Source organism: Sapajus apella, unplaced genomic scaffold, assembly GCF_009761245.1.
Source record: "Sapajus apella isolate SASKATOON/1434 unplaced genomic scaffold, GSC_monkey_1.0 scaffold196, whole genome shotgun sequence".
NCBI lineage: Eukaryota > Metazoa > Chordata > Mammalia > Primates > Cebidae > Sapajus > Sapajus apella.
In genome coordinates, this window is record NW_022437136.1 from 505,941 (window position 1) to 529,323 (window position 23,383).

General features: G+C 50.6%; 2 protein-coding genes across 9 annotated transcripts in view; one reads left to right on the top strand and one right to left on the bottom strand.

Moving 5' to 3' along the window:
* MYH11 (myosin heavy chain 11) overlaps positions 1 to 16,423 on the top strand; it is a 154,066-nt gene extending 137,643 nt beyond the window's left edge. For 2 of the 4 annotated variants that reach the window (XM_032269630.1, XM_032269629.1), the window contains 9 exons: positions 370 to 531; positions 1,266 to 1,394; positions 1,666 to 1,754; positions 2,561 to 2,684; positions 3,639 to 3,847; positions 5,694 to 5,802; positions 5,877 to 6,049; positions 12,137 to 12,175; positions 16,252 to 16,423. In XM_032269630.1, the coding sequence (XP_032125521.1) occupies positions 370 to 531; positions 1,266 to 1,394; positions 1,666 to 1,754; positions 2,561 to 2,684; positions 3,639 to 3,847; positions 5,694 to 5,802; positions 5,877 to 6,049; positions 12,137 to 12,167 (1,026 nt within the window). In that variant the 3' untranslated portion in view covers positions 12,168 to 12,175; positions 16,252 to 16,423. The remainder of the gene's footprint in view (positions 1 to 369; positions 532 to 1,265; positions 1,395 to 1,665; positions 1,755 to 2,560; positions 2,685 to 3,638; positions 3,848 to 5,693; positions 5,803 to 5,876; positions 6,050 to 12,136; positions 12,176 to 16,251) is intronic. The other 2 variants (XM_032269627.1, XM_032269628.1) reach the window with 1 other exon arrangement.
* The window catches only part of NDE1 (nudE neurodevelopment protein 1), a 64,352-nt gene continuing 55,539 nt past the window's right edge, over positions 14,571 to 23,383 (bottom strand). For 3 of the 5 annotated variants that reach the window (XM_032269634.1, XM_032269636.1, XM_032269631.1), the window contains one exon: positions 20,112 to 20,558. In XM_032269634.1, the coding sequence (XP_032125525.1) occupies positions 20,465 to 20,558 (94 nt within the window). In that variant the 3' untranslated portion in view covers positions 20,112 to 20,464. Of the gene's footprint in view, positions 15,146 to 20,111; positions 20,691 to 23,383 lie in introns of those variants that run through there. The other 2 variants (XM_032269632.1, XM_032269633.1) reach the window with 2 other exon arrangements.

The following is a 23,383-nucleotide window of genomic DNA, read 5'->3' on the forward strand; positions in this document are numbered from 1 at the left end:
CTGGAGTTCAAGCGATGCTCCTGCCTCAGACTCCCAAGTAGCTGGGATTACAGGTGCACGCCACCTTACCCAGCATTTTTTTTTTTTTTTGTAAGTGGAGACAAGGTTTCACCATGTTGGCCAGGCTGATCCTGAACTCGTGGCCTCAAGTGATCGCCTGCCTTGACCTTGGCCTCCCAAAGTGCTGGGATTACAGGCGTGAGTCACCTGTGCCTGGCGAGTCTCCATTTCCTCATCTGCAATGGGGAATGAGATGCCCGCCTCACAGGGGGGCTGTGCTGGGGCAGGGGTGCAGTGGCATGCCACCTCAGGGAACTAAAGGACCTCCCAGGGGCAGCAGGATAGCACTCATCTCTCTTCCTCTCCCAGCTTCACGAGTATGAGACAGAACTGGAAGACGAGCGAAAGCAACGTGCGCTGGCAGCCGCAGCCAAGAAGAAGCTGGAAGGGGACCTGAAAGACCTGGAGCTTCAGGCCGACTCAGCCATCAAGGGGAGGGAGGAGGCTATCAAGCAGCTACGCAAACTGCAGGTGGGTGACACTAGGAGCTCCAGGCATGGGTGGAGGGAGGGCACGGTTCCCTGCAGGCCACCAAGTCAGCAGAGCAGGCTCCAGGAAGCAAGCCGGCGCCTGCCATTGGTGTGGTTTCAGCTGGGGTTTCTCCAGCGCCATTCAGGTTTTGGCGGCTGTCTCCCGCCCTGGGTAGGGCAGCGTTATTAGGCATTTGGCCACTGCTCTCCGATCACAACAGGGGCTCAGCTTCTCAGGCAGGTCTGTGGAGCCCATGCAGAATGGTGCTCCCAGCCCATCACCAGCCACCTGGGACTGAGGGCCATGCTTGTGCAATGGGGACTTCTTTTTTTGAGATGGAATCTCACTCTGTTGCCAGGCTGGAGAGCAGTGGCGCAATCTTGGCTCACTGCAACCTCTGCCTCCAGGGTTGAAGCTATTCTCCTGCTGAGCCTGCTGAGTAGCTGGGACTACAGGCACGTGCCACCATGCCCAGCTACTTTTTTATATTTTTAGTGAAGACGGGGTTTCACCTTGCTAGCCAGGATGGCCTCGATCTGACCTCGTGATCAGCCAGCCTTCGCCTCCCAAAGTGCTGGGATTACAGGCATGAGCACCATGCCTGGCTTGCAATGGGGACTTTTTTGTGGTCAATTGCAGAAAATCTAAGGGGTGGGCATGTAAAGCTAAGTTGGGCAGCAGAACCTGGGTGAGTAGGGATTATCTTAGCTTGTCCTTCCTGTTGACTCACGCAGGCTCAGATGAAGGAATTCCAAAGGGAGCTGGAAGATGCCCGTGCCTCTAGAGATGAGATCTTTGCCACAGCCAAAGAGAATGAGAAGAAAGCCAAGAGCTTGGAAGCAGACCTCATGCAGCTACAAGAGGTAAAGCCTTGCTCTTACTGGGAGAGCCTCAGATGGGGGTGTCACAGTAGCAACCCTTGGCAGCTCAGGTCTGTGCTTCCACAGATTTCCTCCTGCTTTGGGGTCCACCCGTCTAGAAAGATACATGCTTTCCTCCTCTATGTATTCATGGGGCTCCCCTGAGCTCAAAAGAAGAACAGATACTTTCAACGGTGGCTGAGGCAGCAGGGTGGACTCTCAGTGGGGTTTGGCCTGTCCCTTATAGACAACAGGCTTCCTCCCACCCACCTAGGACCTCGCCGCAGCTGAGAGAGCTCGCAAACAGGCAGACCTCGAGAAGGAGGAACTGGCCGAGGAGCTGGCCAGCACCCTGTCAGGAAGGTAGGAAACTGAACGGAGGAAGAGGACTCTGAATCAGAGGATGGGGAGAGAGGCAGTTCTCAGGAAAGCATCCTAGACCCCCATTTTATTTTTAAATTATTTTTCAAGACAGAGTTCTGTTCTGTCACCCAGACTGGAGGGCAGTGGCAAAATCTTGGCTCCCAGCAATCTCCGCCTCCCAGGTTCAAGCTATTCTCCTGCCTCAGCCTCCTGAGTAGCTGAGGCTATAGGTGTGCACCACCATGCCCAGCTAATTTTTATATTTTTAGTAGAGGTGAGATTTCACCATGTTGGCCAGGCTGGTCTCAAACTCCTGACCTCAGGTGATCCTCCTACCTTAGCCTCCCAAAGTGCTAGGATTACAGGCATGAGCCACCGTGCCCAGCCCTGGACGCCCATTTTGATGCTGTTGATGACTAAGCATCCTCTGAAATTGAGGACAGCTCCATGGTGGTTAAACTTTCCCTCAGTGCTTTCATGCTCCTGTTTGGGGGTGTGGCCACTTTCATTCATTCCAAATGAGCAGCTTTGTGGGGACGGGGGTGGGGGAGGGCCGGGAAGGGTCAGGGAGGAGTACACTAGTCCCCATCCCAGTCCCAGCTTTGCTGACACGGACCTGACCTGAGTCCCAGCCCCCTACTTCCTGTCTGTGTAACTACAGGCAAGTCTTCTAATCCTCTCTGAGCCTCAGTTTCCCCCATTAGATGATGACAGCAATCCCCCCTCCATGAGGCATCACTCCAAGGAGGGGTGTCTTCTAAGCTGGGAGAGGGTGGAGGCCCCCACCATGGCTGCCCTTCTCCCAGGAACACACTCCAGGATGAGAAGCGCCGCCTGGAGGCCCGGATCGCCCAGCTGGAGGAGGAGTTGGAGGAGGAGCAGGGCAATATGGAGGCTATGAGCGACCGGGTCCGCAAAGCCACGCAGCAGGTAAGAGCTGCCCGGGCACTGCAGTCACACTGCCTTGTGTCATCCTGCAGCAGGATCCGGCACCAGTCAACTCATGTGGTGGCTTCCTACATGCAGGCCCCGGGTTGAGGGATGAGAGGGTGATAGGGCCTGAGTGGGGACCCAGGGCCCTTACACCCGCACCCAGGCTGCCGTGTTCAGAACATGATTCTCCCAGCTACAGTGTTTGATTTTCCAGCCACGGCATGTATGGCTCCCTCCACCTGATGGTGCATCCCTGGAGTTGGGGCCTTGGGATGCTCCTTCATTGGGCTTTCCTCAGCTGAAACTCTGGCCTTATCCAGTGAGCCCTTGGTGATGTCATTGAGCACCAGTTCCATGGTGGGCACTAGGGACCATCCTGTGACCTGCAGCCCCTCGTGGTATGGGGTGAACAGGCATTGTTCTCTAGGTGACTCCAGGACAGAGAAAGCAAGGGACAGGTAACTCACTCAGCCTAGGTGGCACCGTAACACCTGTGGAAGCAGCTTTTTTTGGAGATAGGGTTTCACTCTGTTGCCCAGGCTGGAGTGCAGTGGTGCAATCCCGGCTCACTGCAAACTCCACCTCCCAGGTTCAAGAGATTCTTCTGCTTAGCTGGGATTCAGGCATGTGCCACCACTGCCTGGCTAATTTTTGTATTTTTAAAAGAGACGGGGCTTCAGCATGTTGGTCAGGCCAGTCTTAAACTCCTGACCTCAAGTGATCTGCCTGCCTCGGCTTCCCAAAGTGCGGAGATTACACACATGCGCCACTGCACCCAACCTGGAAGAAGCTCTTGAATGGAGTTTTACAGGATCAAGTCAGGGCACCCAGGATCAAGGGACTCGTGCAGAGGCTGACCAAGGCTGGAGGCAGCAGGAGGAGGTACATGGTCTCAGCACGCTGTCCTAGGCTTCCCTGATCCCACCTCACGGCGTTCACTCTCCTTCCCAGGCTGAGCAGCTCAACAACGAGCTGGCCACGGAGCGCAGCGCAGCCCAGAAGAATGAGAGTGCCCGGCAGCAGCTCGAGCGCCAGAACAAGGAGCTCCGGAGCAAGCTCCAGGAGATGGAGGGAGCCGTCAAGTCCAAGTTCAAGTCCACCATCGCAGCACTGGAGGCCAAGATCGCACAGCTGGAGGAACAGGTCGAGCAGGAGGCCAGGTACTCGGGTCTGGAGTTCCAAACCCAGTTTGCAGGGGAGTGACAGACAGCCGGGGTCATACTGAAGTAAGGGAGCCTCTTCCAACATCAGTTCTGACTTTAAGAAGCAAGCTCTGTGGTGCCCACAGTGCAGGGGTGTTGTGAGAACTGAATGTAAACACAGCAACGTGCCCTGCTGGTGCCAGGCCTAGAGCAATCACCTACAATGTGAGCGGCTCTGAGCATCGCAATGGTCCTCCTGGCATTAACCAGCCTTCCCAGCAGTGCACCTGGCTTTTCCCAGACTCGGTGGGGATAGCCTGCTGACAGCCCACAATCCAACCAGACTGGACACAGTGGCTCACGTCTGTAATCCCAGCAATTTGGGAGACAGAGGCAGGTGGATCACTTGAGTTCGAAACCAGCTTGGCCAATATGGTGAAACCCTGTCTGTACCAAAACTTAGCTGGGTGTGGTGGCATACACCTATAACCCCAGCTACTAGGAGGCTGAGGCAGGAGAATCGCTTAAACGTGGGACCTGGAGGCTGCAGTGAGATCATGCCACTGCACTGCAGCCTGGGTGACAGAGTGAGACCCTCCCACACACATAAAAACCCAAAAAACAAAAACACAAGTCCAACTGGCAGCTCACACACTGGAAGCCTTCTTCTCTTAATTATGGCTCCCAGTGAGGCATAAGATCACAGCACATGTCTAACCACTGGATTCTAAGGATTCTCATTCCCTTCTAGCAGCTTTTTCCATAATTCATATGCCCTGCAATGCACCCATTTAAAGCACACCAATTCAAGGGCTAATCATAAATTCACAAACATGTAAAATGATCACCACAGTCAATCTGAGAACATTTTCATCAGCTCAAAAAGAAATGCTAGGCCAGATGTGGGGCCTCAAGGCATGTAATCCCAGTACTTTGGGAGGCTGAGGTAGTTGGGAGGAGCACTTAAGTCCAGGAGTTCGAGACCAGCCTGGGCAGCATAGCGAGACTCCTTTTTTGTGAGACAGAGTCTCACTGTTGCCCAGGCTGGAGTGCAGTGGTACAATCTGAGCTCACTGCAACCTCCACCTCCAGGGTTCAAGCGATTCTCCTGCCTCAGCCTCCCAAGTAGCTGAGACTGCAAGTGCACACTACCATGCCCAGCTAATTTTGGTATTTTTAGTAGAAATGGAGTTTCACCATGTTGGCCAGGCTGGTCCTGAACTCCTGACCACAGGTGATGTGTGTGCCTTGGCCTCCCAAAGTGCCAGGATTACAGGCATGAGCTGCCACACCCAGCCAGAGACTCCATTTCTATGAAAAACTTTTAAAAAGTCAGCTAAGCACAGTGGTGCACACCTGTAGTCCCAGCTACTTGGGAGGCTGAAGTGGGAAGATTGCTTGAGCCAGCAGTCCAAGGCTGCAGTGAACTATGAGCTAGGGTGGAGAGCAGGCACTGTACACTGTAGTTCCGCTGCACTCCAGCTTGGGCAACAGAGCAAGACCCCGTCTCCAAAAAAAAAACCCATGTCCTTTAGCAAATCACCCAATCCCTGGCAACCATAATCTACTTTGTCTCTGTAGATTTATCTATTCTAGACATTTGATATCAATGGAATCACACTATGTGGCCTGCTGGTATCTTCTTGCACTCGGCAAGAATTCCAGGCACATCCATGCTGTGGCATGCACTGATACTTTATTCCTTTTCATGGCTGTATACTAGTCCACCATCTGACTGATCCTTGGGAGGAGTCCTGATATGGGGCTCAGAAAGGCACTCGAGGTGCCACATCTGGTTGACAAACCAGCTGCAAGGGGTGCTGCCCTCCTCTGAGACCACCTCTGTTTTCCTGGCTGTTTGCAGGGAGAAACAGGCGGCCACCAAGTCGCTGAAGCAGAAGGACAAGAAGCTGAAGGAAGTCTTGCTGCAGGTGGAGGACGAGCGCAAGATGGCTGAGCAGTACAAGGAGCAGGTAGCCCTGGCTGCCCAGCCTCCCCCGGCCCCCCACCTGGGGCCTCCCCTAACCACCCCCACTCTCCACGACAGGCAGAGAAAGGCAATGCCAGGGTCAAGCAGCTCAAGAGGCAGCTGGAGGAGGCAGAGGAGGAGTCCCAGCGCATCAATGCCAACCGCAGGAAGCTGCAGCGGGAGCTGGATGAGGCCACAGAGAGCAACGAGGCCATGGGCCGTGAGGTGAATGCACTCAAGAGCAAGCTCAGGTGAGGAGCCCGTGGGCCTGGAGGACCCCATCTCTCAGGCCAGAGAGACGCACTGGGCGATCAGGCTGCCATCGGCCTGCACTGCCCACTGTGAGTCAGTGAATCACTGCAGACGCCCCCGTGCCCACCACCACCACTCCCTTCTGTGGTTTCTTCCTGCTCCTCCTTAATCACTAAGCCTAGAGTGGGCCAGGTCTGGTAACAGAGCTCACCTTCTAGTTTCTTTAACAATCGACATCTCCCACCCCGTCCTCAGGGTGGGGAGGAGGAAGACACGCTATCCTCCGTCTCCTACAGCCTCTTCCTCACGGCATCCATTGACGCTGCAACACCGCCCCTGCCACTTGACCCTTCCTGAGCTTCTCTGCTCCCTGTTTCTCCCCTCAGCGCTGCTGCCATCTGGGCTGCTTCCCTGTCGGGTGTGGGTGCTGTGCTGTGCACTGCATGTTCCCAGTCAGTGGGAAAGTGAGTCCTTAGAAAGCAGCAAGTGCCGACACTCCTGGCCTCTACCCACCAGATGCAGTAGCACCCCACCCCCACAACCAAAAATGTCTCGAGATGTTGCCAGAAGTCCTTTAGAGATTGGGGGGTACAACTGCCTCCTTGCCGAGAATTCCTGCGGTCACTGGGGTGGGGCTGTTTCCTCTCCCATGTTCCTAGTACCTTGGGGTGTCCCCACTGCTCCTACCACCCCATCCATCCATCCCAGCTGGCTCCTTGGAAGTTTTAGCTCCAGGCTTCCTGTCTCTCGCCCACGCTACTCCTCACAGTTCTCCATGATTTCAACATCCGGGGGCCGACACAGCGTCTCGGTTCCTTGACCTTCTGGGTTATCCCGCTGCTCCCACAGGCACAATCAGTACCTCTAGGCACCCACACAATTTGACCATCAGGCATCTCACTGTCTGCCTGGAGCCACCTTTCTTTGACTCTGTCCCTAACGGCTCCTTCACAATGCCATCGTCCTCTCCCAGCCCCTGCCAGCCTCTGACCCAGCTCCAAGCCAGCCGTCTATAGTCACACCCATCACACATCTTCAACATCCGCTTCCCCGTCTTGCTCTGCTGCGTTCATACTTGGTAAAAGCACAACCCAAATGAAACTCAACTCTTGGCCAGGCACAGGGCTCACATCTGTAATCCCAGCACTTTGGGAGGCCAATGCAGGTGGATTGCTTGAGCTCAGGAGATCAAGATCAGCCTGGCCAACAGGGCAAGACCACAACTCTCCAAGAAAAAAAAGGAAAGAAACTAGCCAGGTGGGGTAGCACACACCTAAAATCCCAGCTACTCAGGAGGCTGAGGTGGGAGGATCAGTGCAGCCCCAGAGGTCAAGGCTGTGGTGAGCCATGATCTAGCCACTGCACTTAGCCTGGATGACAGAGTGAGACCCTGTCTCAAAAAAATTAAAAAAGAAACCTACTCTCCACTTTTTCCTACAGAGCAGGCCTTGCTCGGGGGCTGCCTGCCTCCTCCCACACCCCTCCCTCATCTCACTCTCTGCTGATTTTTCACTTTTTCTTTGAACTTATTATCGTTCCTCCCCGTCCTCACTCTCAGCTAGGGACCTTACTTCCTACTTAACTTAAAAGCAGAAATGATCATGAAACGTGCACAAGCTCCCCCTGCCTCATCTCCCTGCGCCTCTGCACACTTCTTTCTTCCATTTCTGTGCTAAACCCTCTGGCACCAATGAAGGCTCATGCCTCTGTTGGACCCGACCCTCTAGTTCACTCAAGCACATGGCTCCAAAAATCATTCCTTCTTTGCAAGGTTTCCCCTCTCATTTGCTCCATCAGCAAATGGAATAATCTCTTAGCCTCACATCTACCCTGCTACCCTAACTAAAAACTGTATGTAAGTGCCAAAACCCCACCTCTACCAAAAACTACAAAACTGAGCAGGTGCGGTGGCGCCCGCCTGAAATCCCAGCTACTTGGAAGGCTGACGCACAAGAGTCGCTTGAACCTGGGAGGCGGAGATTACAGTGAGCCACTGTACTGCAGTCTGGGTGACAGAGTAAGACTGTCTCAAAAACAAACCTGTATGTTTAGAGTTGCTGGTTCTTGTCACCCCCACCCATCACTCTTCCAGAAGCCTCCCATGGGTGACACCAATGGCCAGACATCCTGATGGGGCAGCAGCATGTGACATAGCCCGTCATGCCTCTGGCCTGACACACTTGCTTCCCTGGGTTTCCCATCCTCACCTGCTTGCCCCTCTTCATCGCCTCCGCTGATCCCTCAAAACCTGCTTGCCACTGGGCCACCCCAGAGTAGCATCTTAGTTCCTTTTTTTTTTTTTTTTGGACACAGAGTCTTGCTCTGTTGCCCAGGCTGGTGTACAGTGGCACAATCTCGGCTCACTGCATCCTCCACCTCCAGGGTTCAAGCCATTTTCCGCTAATTTCTGTATTTTTAGCAGAGACAGGGTTTTGCTATGTTAGCTAGCTGGTCTTGAACTCCTGACCTCAGGTGATCTGAGGTCTGGGATTACAAAGTCCTGGGATTACAAGTGTGAGCCACCATGCCCAGCCTTAGTTCTCTTTTCATCTTTCTCTCCCCTTCTAGGTGAGAGGTCACAACTAGTCTTGGCATTTTAGAATTCCATCTATACCTTCTCAGTTCATATCTGACAAGCCCTAGCTTCTTTTTAGGACAGCAGACCTGCCTCATGTTCCCACGTGGATGTCTCATAGGCAGCTCACACCAAACATGCTGTGACGGAGCAAAAATCTTCACCCCCAAACCAGCTCCTCTCATAACCCTCTCCAGCTGAGCAGCTAAAATGATGAAGCCGCCAACAATTCAGATCACAAACCACCTAGTTCTTCTTGACATTGGTCTCCTTGATACCCCATGTCCCATCTGTGGAAGAATCTGCTCAACTTTCCCTAAAGAATCCTGCCCAGGCTGGGCATGGTGGCTCCACGCCTGTAATCCCAGCACTCTGGGAGGCCAAAAAGGGCAGATCACCTGAGGCCGGGAGTTCAAGACCAGCCTGGCCAATATGGTGAAACCATGTCTCCACTAAAAATACAAAAATTCGCCAAGCATGGTGGCACGTGCCTATAATCCTAGCTACTCAGGAGGCTGAGGCAGGTGAATCACTTGAACCCAGGTGGTGGAGGTTGCAGTGAGCCAAGATCACGCCACTGTACTCCAGCCTGGGTGATAGAGGAAGACTCAGTCTCAATAAAAACAAACAAAAAACCTGCGATGTCTAGGACAGCACAAGGCATAGATAAAGCTTCATCCCTTGAGTCCTAGTTATTTCCTTCCCCAGCTACATTTTCATACCACCATAAGCACGCACTAAGCCTCTCACCACCTTTAATACCCCTAACTAGATCTTTTGAATTGTTTGTTTTAATCATACATGGCTATAATTGCAAATAAAACATGGCTCCTACATTTTTTAACCTGCATCACCTTTATCAACCAGTCACAGTGAAATAAGATGAAAATAAAACAGCGTCAAGTTAAATACCTAGCTGGTGTAGCCACAAACTGATTCACCAAGACCTGAAGGCTACTTCTCCATTAAAAAGGACATAACAACCGGGAGCAGCAGCTCATGCCTGTAATCTCAGTACTTTGGGAGGTCGAGGCAGGTGGATTGCTTAAGGTCAGAGTTCAAGACCAGCCAGACCAATATGATAAAACCCTATCTCTACTAAAAGTGCAAAAATTAGCCGGGCGTGGTGGCATACACCTGTAATCCTAGCTACTTGGGAGGCTGAGGCAGGAGAACCACTTGAACCCGGGAGGCAGAGGCTGCACTGGGCCGAGATCATGCCACTGCAGTCCAGCCTGGGTGACAAAAATGAGACTTCATCTCAAGAAAAAAATCGGGGGGTGGGGTGTGACAACAGCCATTAGCACCAAATAGACTCTCTCTGACACAGTAATGAGACCTGTTTAAAAAGGGTTGGAAAGGAGTATGACTTTCACATGATGCAGTTCAGTTAGCTGGTGGCATGCCTGGAAGCCTTCTGAAATAACCTCTAGGCTTCGGGGACCACTGCTTGAGACAAGGGAAAATTCCAAACTCCTTGGAAAAGGGGAAGAGCGCGGCTGGAGCAGGGCACCGAGGCTTCAGGGAACAGCCCCACTCACTGCAAGGTGAAGGCTTGTTGGTCCCTATAGATAGAAGTGAAACCAGGCCTTGGCTCTCAAAGCATGCAGGAGCCTGGAAGCATCTCCTGGGGTTGAGGGTCAGCAGACGAGAGCTGTTCTCACAGTCAAAACTCCTTGGGGCTGGCCATGGTGGCTCACGCCTATAATCCCAACACTTTGGGAGGCCGAGGTGGGTGGATTACCTGAGGTCAGGGGTTCGAGACTAGCCTGGCCAACATGGTGAAACCCCACCTCTACTAAAAATACAAAAATTACCTGGGCGTGGTGACCATGCCTGTAATTCCAGCTACTCTGGAGGCTGAGGCAGGAGACTCAATGGAACCCAGGAGGTAGAGGCTGCAGTGAGCTGAGATCATTCCACTGCACTCTAGCCTGGATGACAAAACAACACTGTGTCACAAAAAAACCCCCTTAGACCTAGGATGTGCTCTGCTGTTAACTGGTCCCCCTGCCCTTCCTGAGTGGCTGGGCTGAGTGATGGGGAAACAGCCACTCCGACTCTCTACCCTGTTGCTGCCTCTGCTCTCCCTTCTCAGGCTCAGTGACTCTTCTGGCACACAATGGATATCCCCTCTGCGTTCTGCCCCACACACTTGACCCTTCTTGGGCAGGCAAGTCCAGGGTGGAACAAGAAGACCATTTTTGCCAGTTCTGACACAAACACACACATAATGCAGGTGAAAAGCCTATCCCGTCTTGAGTCTTCTAGGTACACAAAAAAAACATAAAATCAGGCACTAGAGCATTGAGGGAGGTTAGTAAGCCTGCCTGGCTCCTCAGCCGAGAAGGAATTGCAGTGCAAGTTTCACAGAGTTCTATCAGCCAGACAAATATCAACACAAGCCCTCTCTGAAGTCAGACCCACTTACCTGCCATCGGCTACACTGCCAGTCACCTCCAGCAAGAGCAGCACAAGGCCTCCATCTCCACCTTCTCGCTAGAGGCCCCAGAGCTAATGAAGAGCACTAATCATAATCAAGGGAGCTGCGGCTATAGGTTCCTTGCCCAGAACTTCTTGGCTTCTGTTCCAACATTGACTTTTCAAACTAGTTTGCTCATATGCTTTTACTTCCCTCAACAGGTATGCAATGATGGGATTTATAAGCGGTTCTTAGAAGTAGCTCTAAGGAGAGACGTTTTCCTTTTCATTTAAACAACTGGGCCGGGCATGGCGGCTCATGCCTGCAATCCCAGCACTTTGGGAGGCCGAGGCAGGCAGATCACCTGAGGTCAGGAGTCTGAGACCAGCCTGGCCGACATGGTGAAACCCCGTCTCTACTAAAAGTAAAAAAAATTAGCCAGGCATGGTGGCGCGTGCCTGTAATCCCAGCTACTTGGGAGGCTGAGGCAGGAGAATTGCTTGAACCCTGGAGATGGAGGCTGCAGCGAGCAGAGACAGGTCACGCCACTGCACCCCATCCTGGGTGACAGAGTGAGACTCTGCATCAAAACTGCTTGTCCTTTCATGTGCCAGCCTCACCAAAGGCTCTTGATGTCAGATGATTCACTGCAAGGTTGACTTAGGAGTGTCTTTAAGGCTGGGACAGTGGTTCATGCCTCTAATCCCAAATCCCAGCACTTTGGGAAGCCAAGGCAAGAGAATCACTTGACGTCAGGCGTTCGAGACCAGCCTAGCCAACATAGTACAGCCCTGTCTCTACTAAAAATACAAAAATTAGCCGAGTGTGGTGGTACCTGCCTGTAATCCCAGCTACTTGGGAGGCTGAGGCAAGAGGATCGCTGGAATCCAGGATGTAGAGGTTGCAGTGAGCCTAGATCGCACCATTGCACTCCAGCCTGGGTGACAGAGTGAGGCTCCTTCTAAAAATAAAAGTGTGCCTTTAATTATCAAACCAAAGGAAATGTTTTTAACAATTAAGAACATACCTCACTGGGCTCCTTCCCGTTTGCTGATGGTAACCTCCAGGGATTCTCTCTCTTTGTTTCAGAGGGCCTCCCCAACAGGAAGCTTCGCAGTGATGCACCAGGTATCATGCCTTCAGCTTCGCAGCTGTGTGTTGTCTCAGTATTCATTTCCTTGCTGCCATTGTGCCCGTCTGCCCACCCTGGTTTTTTAACCCTTGCACATTTTCATGAGATTCCTGCAAAATCTGAAGGCTTGGATATCTTAGTGCAAAGCTGTCTGTCATTGAAACCAAGATCAGGATGACAAATAGACCTCATCTCTTGACCCACTGTCCTTCCTGCCTCTGGGCAGTGCATGTGATGTGACACCCAACAGTGCATCCTTATCACTGCATCTTGACCAGATGTCAGAGGCTGTGTGTGTGGCCTGAATTTTTCTTCCTTTCATGCCAAAAGCCACTCTTACACTGTTAGGGCACTCAGCAGTGCTGTCCTCCCTTGTCCAGTGAAGACACTCCACTGAGTGAATATGATGGTTCCACTATCTGGGCACATTCCTGGAGAATGTACTTGGCTTCCAGTTAGCTGGTCCAGATAGCAAGTCAGAAACCAGAAAGCCCAGGTTCACCGTAACTGTGGCACAGCAACTGGTCCTCCCATGATTCGGCTTTCACAGGCTTGTCCACGAAGAAAATGAGCTCACTGCGATGTCTGACAAATGCCGGGGGCTGCACGTGGCTTGAGTGATGTCTAGCTACAAACTGCATTTTCAGCACCTGGGGTGGAAGCTGACCACCACAAAGCCAAGCACAGTCCTGGCAGAGCCTTTCCTGGAGGCTTCACTGGCACGTACATGTTTAAGGACTGGGGAATGGACACCCAAGACTCGCGGATGCACACAGGGCCCTTCCCAAGAGAGCACAGAGAGGCCTCTGCTTCTGTGGGATTTGAATAACATTTCTTTTTTGAGATGTTGTCTTGCTTTGCCACCCAGGCTCGAGTGCAGTGATGTGATCTCGGCTCACTGCAACCTCTGCCTCATGGGTTCAAACGACTCTCCCACCTCAGCTTTCTGAGTAGCTGGGATTACAGGTGCCTGCCACCACTAATTTTTGTTTTTTTAGTAGAGAAGGCATTTCACCATGTTGGCTAGGCTGGTCTCAAACTCCTGATCTCAGGTGATCCTTGGCCCCCAAACTGCTAGGATTACAGGTGTGATTAACTACTTTTCATAGGTGAAGTTAGGCAATGTGGATCTCTGACTTCTTTCACCCCATGGAGAGGCCACATTTGTGTCCATCTTTGTTTTTGGAGAATCTCAGCTTTGCTGTCACTACCAAAATACTTAAAGCAGAGGGGTGAGGTCTTGGTAAGAGCTTCTGCGTCAGTTTTGTGCGGGAGATGAGTCTCCGGGACACTTAGAGCAGTTTTCCTGCCAGCTCACTGGGATCACAGGCTAAGCCGAGTTCCAGGCTTGGCTGAAGTACAGCACCCACCGGTCAGTGGGAAACTGAGTCCTTTCAAAGTAGCAGGTGCTTACACTCATGCTGATTCCTGACATCATTCCTGGTGCCTTGTGTAAGTTGAGTCCGGGAATAGAATCCAAATGCTTGGCCAGGCACGGTGGCTCAACTGTATAATCCCGGCACTTTGGGAGGCCAAGGCAGGCAGATTACTTGAGGTCAGGAGTTCAAGACTAGCCTGGACAACATGGTGAAACCCCATCTCTCCTAAAAATACAAAAATTAGCCAGGTGTGGTGGCACATGTCTGTAGTCCCAGTTACTCAGGAGGAGGCGGAGAATCACTTGAACCTGGCAGGCAGAGGCTGCAGTGGGCCAAGATCGTGCCACTGCACTCCACCCTGAGCAACAGGCAAGACTGTCTCAAAAAAAAAAAAAAAAAAAATCCAGATTCTCCAAGATCAGACCATTTAAGAAAATCTTTAGAGGGGTCCCTTACTTCCTGTAACAGGTATAGTTGGTGTCAACCTTGGTCTAGGAATTGAAACCAGTTCTAAGAAAAGCACCGGACCCAGAATGGAGTGTCTTGCAGGCTGACAGCTGAGCACGGAGATTGCAACGACCCAGAGCGCAATGTATTTCTTAGGTCTAGGGAGCAAATTTGTCCATTAAGCTTTCCAGTTACCAAACAGACTCTTCTAAGAGCCAAAAACAAAGGGCTAGGAGCACCAATGTGTAGGTTAGGCACTAATTCCAGCTCCAGGTTAGCTCATCAGGTGGTGGGTTTTTTTTTGTTTTTGGAGATAGTCTGGCTCTGTCACCCAGGCCAGAGTGCAGTGGTGCAATCTTCGCTCGCTGCAGCCTCTGCCTCCCAGGTTCAAGTGATTCTCCTGCCTCCGCCTCCCAAGTAGGTGGGATTACAGGTGTATACCACCATGCCTGGCTAATTTTGTATTTTTAATAGAGACAGAGTTTCACCATGTTGGCCAGGATGGTCTTGAACAACTGATCTGAAGTGATCTGACCACCTCAGCCTCTCAAAATGCTGGGATAGTAGGCATAAGCCACTGCACCCAGCCATTCCATCAGCTTTTGAACCTGGAGTTAAAATGGCAAGGAAGACAGCTGTGTGGGGAACATACAGGCAACAGTCAAACTGCTGCTGCTCCTCTGTCTGCTTCAATTTGGGGATCCTTCTGAGTCAAGTCCTTGGGAGACAGTGCTAAAAAAGAAAAGGACTTAAGGGTCACATCTGGAGAGAGAAGGATCGAGAGTTCTCTAGTAGGGCTGCAAGTCTAGAAGCTTCTCTCTGAAGCTGGCCTAGGAGAGTTTAGTTTGGAGTGGCTGCAACTTTTAAGTATTTCTGATCGCTGCCCTGTGGGAAGCCCCATCCTTTACAGCCAGGTGGGTTTTCCCAGCCGGGGTCTCTCCCATCCTCTGTCAACAGAAGGCTCACGTCAGGGGGTTCCTTTTCTCAGCAATCATGAATCACTGGGCCTTCCTTACGCCTCTAGTCTTACCTGAGTTGTTCCTTTTGACTCAAGAATCAGTCTCTGGGTTGTCTTCATCCTTGTGGTTTCTAGTCCAGCCTTTGTATGGGGAGCGAAAGTCTGCTTTCTTCGTTGAGGTCCTAAAATAAATTAAGACCTGTCTTCCAATTCAGGTCAAACAGGGCCAGACGGCAAGAGCTCAACATGATTATCTGTTGCGGTGGCTGAAGAGACGTAAGCGTTTCTTCCAAACGGTGAAGGTCAGCAGCAGGCAGATCTGATTTCTCCTTCTGCCCCTTTCCTCCCTCCTACCCAAAGTCGCCCTCACGTGACCAGCCCTTCCCGTGAAGTCGAGGTGCTGCACTCAGGAGAACCAAGGCAGAAGGGAGATGCGAGGAGTAGGGACAGAGAGAGGGGGTTACTGGCTGGAGCTAAAATCCACCTTGCAGGCCAGGCGCACTGGCACACAGCTGTAATCCCAACACTTCCAGAGGCTGAGGCAGGTCGATCATTTGGGACCAGCAGTTTGAAACCAGTGCGGCTCACATGGCAAAATCCCATCTCTATTAAAAATACAAAAATTAGCCAGGCATGATGATATGCTTGTAGTCAGCTACTCAGGATGCTGAGGCACAAGGAATGCTAGAACCCAGGAGGCAGAGGTTGCAGTGAGTCAAGATCATGTCACTGGACTCCAGCCTGGGTGACAGAGGGAGACTCTTGTCTTAAAAAAAAAATAAATAAAATCCACCTTGGAAGCCAGGTGTGGTGGCCGGCACCTGTAATGCCAGCACTTTGGGAGGCCAATGTAGGAGCACTGTGTTAAGTTCAGGTGTTCACAACCAGCCTGGGCAATAATAGCAAGACCTGCCAGGCGCAGTGGCTCATGCCTGTAATCTCAGCACTTTGGGAGGCTGAGACCGGCAGATCACAAGATCAGGAGATCAATACCAACCTGGCCAACATGGTGAAACCCCATCTCTACTACAAATACAAAAAATCATCTGGGTGTGGTGGCACATACCTGTGGTCCCAGCTACTCAAGAAGCTGAGGCAGAAGAATCACTTGAACCCAGGAGGCAGAGGTTGCAGGAGCTGGGATCACGCCACCGCACTCCAGCCTGGGCAACAGAGCGAGACTCAGTTTCAAAAAAAAAAAAAAAAAAAGAAAAAAAAATTCATAAAAAATTTATCCCAATCGTGAAGATTTCTTTGCTAAACAAATGTGTTTTCTTACAACCCACAGGCGAGGAAACGAGACCTCTTTCGTTCCTTCTAGAAGGTCTGGAGGACGTCGAGTCATTGAAAATGCAGATGGTTCTGAGGAGGAAATGGACACTCGAGATGCAGACTTCAATGGAACCAAGGCCAGTGAATAAGCAACTTTCTAGAGTTTTGCACCACGGCAAGAAAAACAACCAAACACCCAGAACAAAACAAAACCCAGCTGACTGTATTTAGCATTGTCTAAATCCATCCTCAAATTCCAAACATCACAGACACTCCTCACACAAGGATTATAAAAACCACCACCCTCCAGCCTGGGCAACATAGTGAAACCTTGTCTCCACAAAAGTTTAAAAATAAGCTGGGCATGGTGTGACACACCTGTGGTCCCAGCTACTAAGGAGGCCAAGTCAGGAGGATCACTGGAGCCCGGGAGTTTGAGGCTGCAGTGAACTATAATTGCATCACTGCCCTCCAGCCTGGGCAACAGAGTGAGACCCTGTCTCCACCACCACCACCACTGCCGCCGCCCCCACTACCCTGTATTCAAGGTATAAATTGGATGTACGAGATGAGAAAAACCCAGCAGGAAACACAGACACGCCCTCCAGCTCCATCAGTGGATTATGCAGACACTGAGTTTTCAGAAAAACATATCCACGGTAACCAGTCACTGGCAATTTTGTTTACATGAAACGGGGAAAAAGTCACCAAAATGGGTGCCGCCCCCCTCCCCATTCATTCCCTAACCTGTGAACCTTTCCAACTTTTCATGTCAGGCCCTTGTTTGAGAGTTCTTTTCCCCTATCCTGGTTTCCACACCTCAGACACGCACAGTTCACCAAGACCAAGTGCCTTCTGTAGTCACATGGATTGAAAAGGAGACGCTGCTCCCACAGCGGAGAGCAGGAATGCTGCACGGTTTACTATACACCCTGACTGTACTTACAAACACCTTCACTAATAAACGGTTATAAATCACTAGCATGTCACTGGCTTTTCTGTTGAGCCGTCTTCTAGGGAGCAAAAGAAGTTGGAGACATCTGGGTTTTACTTCATCATCCCAGACTCTCTGAAGTCAGGGTTATTTCAATGGGAAACTGAGGCCTAGGGAGGTGATATCAATTGCCTAAGATCCCACAGCCAGCAAAAGGCAAGGCAGAGATGCAAAGTGAGACTGTCTAAGAGGGTTATTGGGCTGCCAGGGGGTGGGGAGTAAGGTAATGTAAGGTCTACGGGCCACTGCCCCCTGCCCTTCAACATGACTAAGAGCATCCTTACTCATCAAAACCAGAATCACAAGAAAAATACAAGATTTCCTTGATTTTTTTAAGCTAAAACACAAGGTCTTGCCCAATGAGTCAGCAAACAGCTTCTCTAAAGAGTCAGACAGTGGCCGGGTACAGTGGCTCACACCAGTAATCCCTGCACTTTGGGAGGCTAAGATGGGAAGATCGCTTGAGGCCAGGAGTTGGAGACCCAGCCTGGCCAATAGAGACCCCCCCTACCAAAAAAAAAAAGTCTTAAGTCAGCCAGGCAGGACAGTGCACACCTGTACTCCCAACTACTTGGAAGGCTGAGGCAGGAGGATCGTGTGAGCCCAGGAGTTTGAGGCTGCAGTGAGCTATGTAGCCTAGGTAATAGAATAAGACCCTCTTTCACAACAAAAACCCAGCCAGATAGTATTTTAGCTTTTATAGGCTACATATGGTCGAATATTCATCATGTTTAAAACAACTCTTAAAAACATAACATAATAAATCATTCTTAGAGTAAGGCCCATAAAAACAGGCTGTAGGCTGGGCACTGTGGGTCATGCCTGTAATCCTAGCACTTTCAGAGGCCAAGGAAGACGGACCATGAGGTGAGGAGTTCGAGACCAGCCTGGCCAACATGGTAAATGCTGTTTCTACTAAAATACAAAAAATAATTAGCCAGGCATGGTGGCACGTGCCTGTAAGCCCAGCTACTTGGGAGGCTGAGACAGAAGAATTGCTTCAACCTGGGAGACAAAGGTTGCAGTAAGCCAAGATCATACCACTGCACTCCAGGCTGGGAGACACACCAAGAGTCTGTCTTGGTGGTGGGGCAGGGCATGGGGGGCAGTGGTGGAGATGGGGAGAGGACAGGCTGTAGGCCCCATCCTTCTTTCAGCTTCTGTGTTTTAGACAGACGTGCCTTGCAAAGGCTCTGTTCAACACAAACGATGCCATATATCCCCAAGTCCGTGGGATCAAACAGATTTGGGAGACAGGAAATATGGGAACGAAGGACTCCACCCTATGACCAGATGCTAATATGCCTTGATTGATGCACAAACATATCCCAGATATATTTCTAAAAAGCTGGCTTGAATAGAAATTTTTGGAAAAGATTTTTTTCTTATTTCATAACTCCGTTAAAAAAAAAGTTTTTCACCACCCTGTGAGAAAACATGGAAGTACAAACATACAAAGCCTCTATGTGACCACTAGCCCAAACCAGTTCAACATTCACTTCTCTTGATTTTATTGATCTTTTAAAAAAATAAAAGGACATCTTTTCGGATACAGGTTAGGATGTTTCTAGGGTAAGAAACTCGCCACTGCAGCTTCATTTTCTGCGGAATTTCAGTAGCACTTGCAAAGTTCCATTTTCAACCTGAAGATATTTTTGCTGTTCTTCCAGAAAATAACTTAGTAACAAAATGAAGGCCATGAAGCTGCAGGCACACAGAAACTCTGTTCTTTTAACTTGTGACCCACAGAGTGAGACAGCAGTTCCTAACAAGCAGTGGTGAGCAGACACGCTGTGGCACGTTGGAAATCCTGTGTTCATGTCTTTGACAAGGAGGCCTCCTCCAACAATGATCTCATGGTGTAATCTTACTTGAAGATCACTCTGGTTACTTCATTATGGCTTTGAATGAAGTCCTATTCTTAGTGGCTGCATTAACAAGGCCACCCTACCCCAAAGACCCCTCAGGGTCCTGAGGCAGAATTCCCCCCACCCCGCCAGGGGACTCAGGAAAATGAATGACTGCAGTTTGCCAAAAGAGGACAGACTCTCCACTGACCCTGGTTGGCCTGAGAAATTACTCCAAAAACATACCTCTAGAAAACTCCATGAGAAGCAGGCTACAGTCTCAGATGTAGTGTGCGCGCGTGTGCGTGTGTGAGAGTGTGTGTGTGTTGATACTCGCTCTCTCACTCAGGCTGGAGTGCAGTGGTGCAATCTCAGCTCATCGCAACCTCCGCCTTCTAGGTACAAGCAATTCTCCTGCCTCAGCCTCGTGAGTAGCTGGGATTACAGGTGTGCACCACCACACCCGGCTAATTTTTTCTATTTTTAGTAGAGATGGGGTTTCACCATGTTGGCCACGCTGGTCTTGAACTCCTGACCTCAGGTGATCCACCCGCCTTGGCCTCCCAAACTGCGAGGATTATAAGCGTGAGTCAGGATGCCCCGCCTATTCCAGTTTTTAAAAAGGCATATGACAGTTCTGTTCTCTGTTCCCAGACATGATTTCAATACGCCACAAAGCATTGGGAGATTTCTTTCTGGAAGACAATTCCAGCTGGTTGGGGGCAGGGGGAAGAGCCTCTGAGAGGGACTCCATCCCACATTTAAGGAGATTCAGGACATTAAAAACACCTGTCAAGACAAATCAGAGGGCAGGCCTGGTGGCACACACCTGTAATCCCAGCACTCTGGGAAGCTAAGGCGTGAGGTTCACTTGAGACTAGATCAAGACCAGCCTGGCCAACACGGTGAAACAGTTCCTCACTAAAAACATAAAAATTGCCGGGTGTGGTGGCACACTCCTGTAGTCCAGCTACATGGGAGGCTGAGATAGGAGAATCACTTGAACCTGGGAAGTGGAGGCTGCAGTGAACTGAGATCACGCCACTGCACTCCAGCTGGGGCAAGAGAGCGAGACTCTATTTCAAAACACAAAAACAAACAAAAACAGGGTAGCCTCATCACCGACACCTTAGGGCTTTTCCCAGAAAGCCCCGTTTATCCCTCTTTGCAGTGCACACAGTGGCAGGCAGGGATGAGTAGACGTTTCCCAGGGGCAAACCCCAGATCACAGGTGACGGCCTGTCATTGGCTTGGGCTGCAAAGTCAACTATGGTGAGTGCTGGTTCTTATTTCTCTAACTTACAACAAAACAAAAACCTAGTGTAAAAAGACGACAAACAGTAACGACTCCCGCACCGACACCAAGAGCTTCAGCTTCCGTGGTTTTCCTAAAGCAACATCTTGACTACCCCCTGTGCTGACGGCAGCGGCGGCGAAGATATGTGTGAAGGCGGCTTCCCAAATTGCAGGCGCTTCCCCAACCTTCAGACAGAGCAAACCAAATTAAGCTGACATGACAGCTGTGAGAAACTGGCTAGCACCGGGGCCCACAGAGGTCTAGGGGTGAACATCAAGAGTCAGGAGCAGGGTCTCACAGGGTCTCAATTTTCTCTCCTGTGAAATGAAGAAGAGGACACTGGCTACCTGGCTCTCAGATTCCAAGGTCACACAAACGCCCAGTTTCAGAACCTCTAGAAAGACCCATCTCTTACCTATTAAATTGATTTTGGTTGTTTTTATAGCCTGGGCAACATAGCCAGATCCTGCCTCTACAAAAAAATGCAAAAAAAAAATTAGCTAGGTGTGGTGGCCTATACGTGCAGTCCCAGCTACTTGGGAGGCTGAAGTAGGAGGATCATTTGAGCCCGGAAGGCGGAGGCTGCAGTGAGTCGAGATCATGCCACCGCACTCCAGCAGCCTGGGCAATAGAGCAAGACCCTGACTCTAAAAAAAAAAAAAAAAAGGCAAGGCATGATGGCTTAAGCTTGTAAGCACTTGGGAGGCCAAGGCAGGAGGGTTGCCTGGAAAATTACTCTGAAAACTCAAACATACCTCTAGAAATCTCAGTAAGAAGCAGACTATAGTCTCAGAGGTGTATTCTCAAACTCAAAGCCAAGAGTTTGAGACTAGCCTGGATAACACACAAGACTGTTTATATAAAAAATTTTAAAAAATTATCCAGCGGTGGTGGCATGCACCTGGGGTCCCAGCTAGTTAGGAGGCTGAGACAGGAGGATGGCTTGAGCCCAGGAAGGTGAGGCTGCAGTGACCTATGGCCGCACCACTGCACTCCAGCCTGGACGGCAGAGCAAAACCCTGTCTTATAGAAAGAAAAAAAACAAACTTTTTTTAAAAAAATGTGTAATCCTTTTTAAGAGTCTCACCGTGTTGCCCAGGCTGGAGTACAGTGGTGCAATCTCAGCTCACTCCAACCTTGGCTTCCTGGGTTTAAGTCATTATTGCGCCTCAGCCTCCCAAGTAGCTGGAGCTACAGGCGCCCACCACCATGCCTGGCTAATTTTTGTATTTTTAGTAGAGATTGGGTTTCGCCATGTTGCCCAATTTGGTCTTGTGAACTCCTGGCCTCAAGCAATCCCCCCGCCCTGGTCTCCCAAAGTGCTGGGATTACAAGTCTGAACCACTGCATCTGGCCTAAAAATCCACGTGTAAAGGTCGACAGTTACGTGCACACCATGGAAAAGCTGCTTAATTTCCTGTCTCGTGTCTGCTACAAACCCATCAAATTCATATGGTTTAGGGCCTGGGGAGATGGTAGTCACACATCTTTCAGAATTCCTAAATCTGAAAGCTGCCCTGACTTTCTTTTTCTGCAATGAGTTCTCACTTCTTCACCCAAGCTGGAGTGCCGTAGCTCACTACAGCCTCAACCTCCTAAGCTCAATCGATCCCACTGGTCTCAGGCTTCCAAAGTGCTGGGATTACAAGTGTGTGCCACTGCACCTGGCCCTGATTTTTTTTTAGGCAAGAAAATAAATGACACTGTCAGAGGTCAGATCTGTGCTATCCCATGGTGGGATGGTAGGGTGGCTGGTTTCGGAAACACAGTCTGGCTAGAAGTTAATGCCAGTTTCTCAGAGGTTCTACAGATTAAAAAAACAGAAAATCTTCTGGCGGAAGCAGGGCCATGATTGATGCTCAACTTCCCAAATAAGGTGTTTAATTTTTTTATTTTATTTTTTTTGAGATGGAGTCTCGCTTTGTTGCCCAGGCTGCTGGGCAGTGATGCAATCTGGGCTCACTGCAACCTCTGCCTCCCAGGTTCAAGTGATTCTCCTTCCTCAGCCTCCCAAGTAGCTAGGACTACAGGCACATGCTACCATGCTGGGCTAATTTTTGTATTTTTTTGGTGGAGATGGGGTTTTACCAACGTTGCCTAGGGCGGTTTCAAACTCCTGACTTCAAGTAATCCACCTGCCTCGGCCTCCCAGAATGCTGGGATTACGTGCGTGTGCCACCATGCCTGGCCCAAATAAGGCCTTTGTACAGCACCTTCTTACAGTGTGACCATGAGTAGCAGCTGTAGAATCAAATGATAAAAATGACCTGCTTGGCCAGGCATGGTTGCCCACACCTGTGGTTCCAGCAGTTTGGGAGGGTGAAGAGTGAGGATCACTTGAAGCCAGGAGTTTGAGACCAACCTCAGCAACACGGCAAAACTTTGTCTTCAGAAAAAAATGCAAAAAATTGGCTGGGCGCAGGGGCTCACATCTGTAATCCCAGCACTTTGGGAGGCTGAGGTGAGTGAAACATAAGGTCAGGAGATGGAGACCATACTGGCCAATACAGTGAAAACCGGTCTCAACTAAAAATACAAAACTTAGTCTGGGCGCAGTGGCTCCCGCCTGTAATTACAGCACTTTGGGAGGCCAAGGCGGGCAGATCACAAGGTCGAAGATCAAGACCATCCTGGCCAACATGGTGAAACCCTGTCTGTACTAAAAATACAAAAATTACCTGGGTGTGGTGGCAGGCGCCTGTAGTCCCAGTTACTCGGGAGGCTGAGGCAGAACTGCTTGAACCCAGGAGGTGGAGGTTGCAGTGAGCCGAGATCACAGCTTAGCCTGGCGACAGAGCAAGTGCCGTGTCAAAAAAAAAAAAAAAAACAGGCCGGGCGCAGTGGCTCAAGCCTGTAATCCCAGCACTTTGGGAGGCCGAGGCGGGTGGATCACGAGGTCAAGAGATCGAGACCATCCTGGTCAACATGGTGAAACCCTGTCTCTACTAAAAATACAAAAAAATTAGCTGGGCATGGTGGTGCGTGCCTGTAATCCCAGCTACTCAGGAGG